Source organism: Lycium barbarum, chromosome 8 (assembly GCF_019175385.1).
Source record: "Lycium barbarum isolate Lr01 chromosome 8, ASM1917538v2, whole genome shotgun sequence".
Lineage (NCBI taxonomy): Eukaryota > Viridiplantae > Streptophyta > Magnoliopsida > Solanales > Solanaceae > Lycium > Lycium barbarum.
Genome location: NC_083344.1, coordinates 80,664,386 through 80,671,654, shown reverse-complemented (window position 1 = coordinate 80,671,654; position 7,269 = coordinate 80,664,386). Strand labels below are relative to the sequence as shown.

The 7,269-nt window shown below is 32.9% G+C and overlaps 1 protein-coding gene across 1 annotated transcript; it reads right to left on the bottom strand.

Moving 5' to 3' along the window:
* Positions 1-3,091: 3,091 nt before the first annotated feature.
* On the bottom strand, positions 3,092-6,708 carry LOC132605114 (uncharacterized). Its single transcript, XM_060318378.1, has 3 exons — positions 6,135-6,708; positions 3,929-4,154; positions 3,092-3,701 (listed from the first exon to the last, which is right to left on the bottom strand). The coding sequence occupies exons 1-3, from the start codon at positions 6,546-6,548 to the stop codon at positions 3,292-3,294; spliced, it is 1,050 nt and encodes a 349-aa protein (XP_060174361.1). The 5' UTR covers positions 6,549-6,708; the 3' UTR covers positions 3,092-3,291.
* Between the last annotated feature and the right edge of the window lie 561 nt (positions 6,709-7,269).

Below are 7,269 nucleotides of genomic sequence, written 5' to 3'. Positions count from 1 at the left end.
AGGAGCACTCCATTTACTTCAGAGCTGCAGTCTAGTGGTATTATTCTTTTGTGTACATATTTGGGCACGGCCAGGTCTTGTCCCGTCTTTATGATGTTATAAACTCCTTGTAGAGGCTCGTAGACAGATGTATATAGTTAGATGCTCCATAACTTTACCGGTTGATATTTTGTATATCATTTTGGCAGCCTTGTCAGCTTGTAGATATGGGCATAGTTGATAATGTTTATATAGACGTGCATATATTCGATGGAACTTGTGTCTCTTCAGTTTGAGTTAATTATGAGTTAGCCATATGGCTCACCTAAATATGATTATGAGAAGTATGTTAAGAGGTGCTCGGTAGGTTAGCTTCGAGTGCCTGTCATGGCCCTCCGATTGGGTCGTGACAAAAGTGATATCAGATGAGATTGACTCTCAACGTATTTATTTTAATCTTGTTGAAGGTAGTAGAAATTCCGTTGTGAGAAGACTATCCTAAAATTTATAAAGAAGCTATGGCTTCTAGAGATGCAGCCTTTTGGAAAGATGCTATTAAAGATAAAATGGATTCAATAATGTCAAACCACACTTGGGAACTTGTTGATCTACCTCCAACTTCTAAACCTATCGGTTGTAAGTGGGTGTTTCGAAGAAAGTACCATACTGATGGGACTTTACATACCTACAAAGCTAGGTTAGTAGCTAAGGGCTTTCGACAAAAAGAAGGAATTGATTATTTTGATACATATGCCCCCGTAGCAAGAATAACTTCGATTAGAATTATGTTTGCTTTAGCATTTATATACAATTTACATGTTCATCAAATGGATGTCAAAACGACATTCTTAAATGGTGATCTTGATGAGGAGGTCTATATGGAACAACCTGAAGGGTTCGTTCTATGGGGAAATGAACATAAAGTCTGTAAGCTTGTCAAGTCTTTGTATGGACTAAAACAGGCCCCTAAACAATGGCATGAAAAATTTGATCGAGCAATTTTGTCTTTTGGTTTTAGACATAATATAGCTGATAAATGTATTTATACTAAAGTGTGTAGTAATAATTTTGTCTTAGTTTGTTTATATGTTGATGACATGTTAATCGTGAGCAATGATATGAATGGAATTACAGAAGCGAAGAGGTTTCTATCTTCCTCATTCAAGATGAAGGATCTTGGACAAGTTGATACCATATTGGGTATCAAGACTAAAAGAAATAATGGGGGATACATATTGAGTCAACCTCATTACATTGAAAAAGTGCTAAATAAATTTAGTCACTTAAACATAAAAGAGGTCAATACCCCGTTTGATCCAAGCATCAAGTTAATTAAGAATGAAGGAAGAGTTGTGGCTCAACTTGAGTATGCAAGCGCTATTGGAAGTCTTATGTATGCTACACAATGTACAAGACCAGACATAGCATTTGAAGTTAGTAAATTAAGCAGATTTACTAGCAACCCGAGTATTGATCATTGGAAAGCCATTGAGCGAGTTCTCGGTTTTCTGAAGAAAACTAAAGATTTGTGTATTCAATACCTAAAGTTTCCTGCTATTTTAGAAGGATATGATGTAAGTTGGATATCGAGTTTGGGAGACAACAAATCCACCACTGGTTGGGTGTTTACCTTGGGAGGAGGTGCAATTTCTTGGAAATCTAAGAAACAAACTTGCATAACACATTCAACCATGGAATCAGCATTTGTTGCATCAGCAGAAGCAGGAAAAGAAGCTAAGTGGTTGAGGGATTTTCTTTTAGAAATTCCATTGATCTCAAAAGGTGTGAGTTCGATTTCTATTTACTGCGATTTCTATTTATTGTGATAGTCAAGCTACTCTAGCTCGAGCATATAGCAATATAGCCAAGACACATAAGTCTTCGACATGATTATGTGAGAAAATTAATTAAAGATGGAATTATCTCTCTCACATTCTGAAGTCAAAAAGTAATTTAGCTGATCCATTTACTAAACCTCTTACAAGGGAGTTGGTGAAAACAACTTCGAGTTCAATTGGATTAAAATTCCTTAATTAGATCCACTAATAATGGCAAACCTACCCGACACTATTAAGTCAATAGTTATGGGTTCAAAGGGTAACAACAAGTTATTGATACGTGAATGTTTCAGTACTTAAGTAAGAGTTATGTTAGTACTGGTTGTCACAGATTAGAGGGTTGAGTTCTTATACTCTTAATCAAGTTCAGTTCAAGGAACAAGTGTCTCAAATGTGACAAAGACACTGAAAGAACTTCACTTATATGAACATAGAAGTGGTGCCGCTTCGATTGAGAGGTGGAGTTACTCTCATAAATGTTCATGAATTTTGGATAGCACTTGGCCATAAAAGTGCTAAGCATGTTGAGTGGAAAGCAGGAATGAAATGTTTATGTGTATAATGTCACTGATGTTTTCACAAGGAATAACATGTTCAAAGCTACAATGCTACATGGGATTTCGATTTCGTCTTGTCACATTGTACGAAGGTAATGTTCAAATTGAAAGATACATTACTATGCGTGAACATAACTTGATCTTCGTGTCCTGATTTTATATTTAAACAAGTGGGGGATTGTTGGGATTTGTTTAAATATTATTATTATTATTATTATTATTATTATTATTATTTTTAAATTTAAAAATTAAGTGAAAGCATGTGTCTTTTATTAAAGGGTGTGTTGGTTATTAAATATTTTCTATTTAAACCAATTCAACATTACTTTGCAGAAGAACTTTTCTTTCTCTGCAAAGTAACATTTTCATCTTCTTAAACCTCGTTCTTCTTCTCCAAATTCCAAAAGATCAAGTCCAAAGTTTTTGCTTTCCTATAGAATTTCTTCACTATTTGCTTAGTGCAGAAATTCAAAGGCTTGTCATATCCACTAAAACTACTTGCATAAATCTCATAGCAATCTCGCAGAGGAGAGGGAGCAAATATTGTTTTTAGGAAAGCATTTCGTACGTGTTTCAAGCCTCCAATCCAGTGTTCTTTATTCATATTTTCCTACAGCGTATATGCAGACATAGTTGAGTTCATTTTATGACTTTGGCGCTGCAATAAACTTAAGCATTTGAATAACCATTCGTGAAATTAAGACTAACAAGTAGTAAAATTGTAGTATTTGATAGCTAGACGTGCCGTTAGTACATAACTCTTCACATACCTATGTTCCATAAAAAAAGAGAACTAGGATAATAACAACTTGGCAAACTCATAATTAATCTCAAAATGATTAAAATTTTCCGAATGGCTAGCCTATATTTATCCAAGACCAGCATGGAAAATGCAATTGTCTATTTTGGTTCAAAATTTATGCAACTTTGACAGCAGTTCCATTAGCAAACTCCAAACCAGCAGGCCTAACATCACTCAAGAGTACTTCTTCCCTTAGTTTACTCAAAGTAATTTGATTATCAATTCTCTTTTCTGAATTATAAGATGACCATTTCATCTGCATGAAGTTCCTCTTTCTCCATGGACCCAAATGGATCCTTTGTTGTGCTGTTGATCTCTTTGCTGCATCACACATCAATCGAACAATGGCATTTAAGTGCTCAGATTTCCCTATGAATACCTCCGGCAATTGGCTTATCAGTTTTGAGTATTCTTTGCATGCTTTTGCCATCTTGAATTCATCTCGGAATTCCAATTCTATCAACAATGGAACTTTCTTCTTTCTTCCCTGTGTGCTTGCGATCACTTCTATGTATTCGTGTCTCCCTACATGTATACACCAAAGTCATATATAAATATATGACTATTGACACACCAACAATCTAAAGATTTTTTTGCATTGTTGTAGCAAGTTGACTGTCGTACTTTTTAGGTTACTAGTTCCACTTATATTGTGCAGTTATTTGTAGTTGTCTTTTCAGGACCAAATAGTGGAAAAGACTTTTACACTGCTAATATATATATATACTCGAAAATGTTTGAGAGTAAGTTACCTCCTGGCATCTTGGAGGTGTGGTTCCATTTGGAAGTACAAAGGCTAGCATTGAAACCCTTTTCATAGAGGTGATGCACAACTCTTTTTCTGAAGCACTTAGCACATGATGCACCTACTTTTGGATTTGAGCATTCACATATATTTCCCTCTCTAGATCGTTCTACATTTCTTGTTATCCCTTTTCGTACTTTTGATCCAATCAACCTATACTGCTCCAATATTTCCTGCAATATTTGAAAAGATTTGAACATGAAATTATAGGATTTTTCTTATTTTGTTTAAAGATTTTGTGTCTTAATTCAATGAATCTTTTGAAAAATGTTAAAAGAGATTTTTGGAAAATGACCCTTTTTAAGTTTAACTAGATAGCTCTGATTTTATATAGGGAAATTTTCAAAATTATACATGCTTTTATTATAAACTTCTTTTTACATATTGATAAAAAAAAAGAAGTGAAAGCTATGAGTGATATTAAGTGAGCCCTACAAACTAGTGGGATTTGTAGTGGCCAAAGGAGTGGTTTACAATTATCGTAATAAAGGGCCAAATCCTTAACCATTCAATTGTGGTCACACTAAATATAGCAAATGATCAATTGAGTGTTATCGAATCTTGCGCTCCATAAAAGATTTTTATATGTCCGTACAAACGAACCATAGTGTCAAACAAATTCCAACATATTCCATAGAGAATTTCTATTCTCAGAATGTAAGATACTATACTTTATGATTATTGTACCACATGCTTTAACAATGTTGTATTTTACTATGATAGGAAAATGCTAGAAAACAAATAAAGGAGATCTCTGTTTAGATGATTAATTGCAGCCTCACATTAAAATTCCACTAGATGTTTGCCCAAAACAAAGCACGTTTGTAGTTTCGCTAAATCTAGAAAATGACTGTTTTGGATATTACATGTCAAGAACTAAATATAAACGTCGATTTTTTTTTCTAAGAAAAGAAAAGAACTAAATGTAAACCAGACACTAGTCTTTCTACCATCCCACCTCTTTACAAAAATATTACCCACTTTTGAGTTGAGAATTAATTCCTCTAATTTGATCTATCACTGAATGGGATAATAATTCTTGATCTAATTATTTGAAAACAAATTCATCGATAGATATTCTTAAAGAATAAAAATCCAGAAAGGCAGATTGTAAATATTTTATGGGTTATAGACAAAACTTTTGTTCTTCAAAATTTTGAGACCTCTGAAATGTTTCAATTGTGTCTTTGTCCCAATCAAAAGGTGAGAAAGTTAGTTATTTTCAACTCGATAGTACTCTAAAATATATTCTTTGAGAAAGAAGAAAAAAGAAACTATTTTTTTTTCTTCTCAATATGACAAAATCTCGAAAGAAAGAGAACCTCTTTTGCATGATGAAAATGAAATTGCTTTTGGTTAAACCCAGCAAATTACACTTAGTATGAAAAACCGTTGTTTGCGTTTGCCAAAAGGAAATACCATAAAATTACCAAGAAAAAGTTGAGAACCGGTCGATATGGTTGGGTGAAAATTAATCATATTACCATTCCATTTCAAAGTTTATTCAGAAGTCTATTTGCTTGTACTCCCTCGTCTCAAAATATTTGTCTCATTTTTTATTTACACGTCCCTTAAGAAAGCATTTATAAGGGTAACATTTTGACTATTTTACCCTTTTAACATATTTTATGTAATCGCTCCTAATAAATATCTACTCCATCAATGGTGAGAACCTCTGAAATGCTGCTAATTAATACAAGGGTAAAATGGAAAAAAAGTTACTTAATTTTGTCTTGATTAAATAAAATGACAAATATTTTGACACAAGTACTTTTAGTAAGGACAACAAATATTTTGAGACAGAAGGAGTAGTAAATATTTCGCAAAAGTGGAAAATCATATCCAGAGGTCAGGTTTATCAATTTCATCTTTGCATTAATTCAGAGGAAAAGCAAAATAGAAGAGAAGGAGAAGTTTTTATTTAAGAATTAATGGCTACGAGACCAAAAAAAAAAACATATAATGGTTAAAATATTGTAACCAAGGATCAACGGGTCAAACTAATGCAAATGACAAGCGCAATCTTAAACATATTAAAAAAGAAGGATTGTTTAAGATCTTCCTCGAAAATTTCAAGAAAATAAACTTCATTTTCATATAATAATAACAAGATGAATTATGAATTTATTTAAAAAGACACTTCATGAACATACCTGAAGCAGGGCTTCTTGTGATTCCCAATAGATAGCTGTTTCCATGGTGCCTTGTGGCTCATTAATATTATTATTATTATCATCATCATCAATATCCTCACAATCAAATACATATATAGAGGGATTTTCATCATTATTGTAATTGCAATCTTCTTCTTTTTGTTCTTCTTCATTTGTAAGTATAAAGATATTATTCCCATGAAAGAAACTGCCTATGATCTTATTTTCTTCTCTGATATTTGGATTTTCTTGAAGAAAATTCTGAACATCCTCCATGTTTCTTGTAATGGTCATTTGAACCTGAAATAGACGTAGAAAAAAAAAAAAAAAAAAAAAAATGGATATCTTTTGAAAGAAATTGTCGTTTTGTGGAGGGAAGAGTAAATTTATATATAGTGTATGCCAAGTCAGCATTCATTGTTCAGATTTTTAATTTTCCTTCAAATATTTCTTTAAATTTGGAAAGTGCGACCGAAATTTATGGACTAAATGTAGATTTTTGGGTCTCATTTTCCAATGGCTGTATGATTTTTAATTATTTAATAACATTTGGTAAGGAAAATCACCTCCGAATTGTTGCGTCCCACCCACATATACGTGTGCCTCGTGTTATATAAAGGGTGTTTGGCTAAGCTAATAAGCTTATCAAACTAGTTTATAAATATTTTTTGAAGGTTTAATGTATATGCGGCCCTTTAAACTTGCACATTTTTTTTTATTTTGACACCTCAATTAAGCGTTGTTCCTATTGAACCCCTGAACTCGTCCTCAAATGTGTCTATCAAACACAATCCGACTTACATAGCATTTTTCAAATAGTAGATATGAACCCATGTCTTTGACTATCTAAGCATACTATTACACAACTACCCATCTGGTCAATGAACCATCTTAAACCCAAATTCCATATAGTTTTCTTTATTTCCAGAAACTTCAAACAAGATGGTCTTCTGTAAAGTGTAAACCCTATGTAGTTTATTACTAAAATTAGATACTCCGCAACAAAATCTTTAGAATATTTTCAATTATTTGACTACCTAAATGCAACAAAACAGTAACACCTAGTAGAAATCAATTCAATCAATGATCAGCCAAAGAACCGTGGCACATGAACTGGAAGTTGGTAATTAAGTAA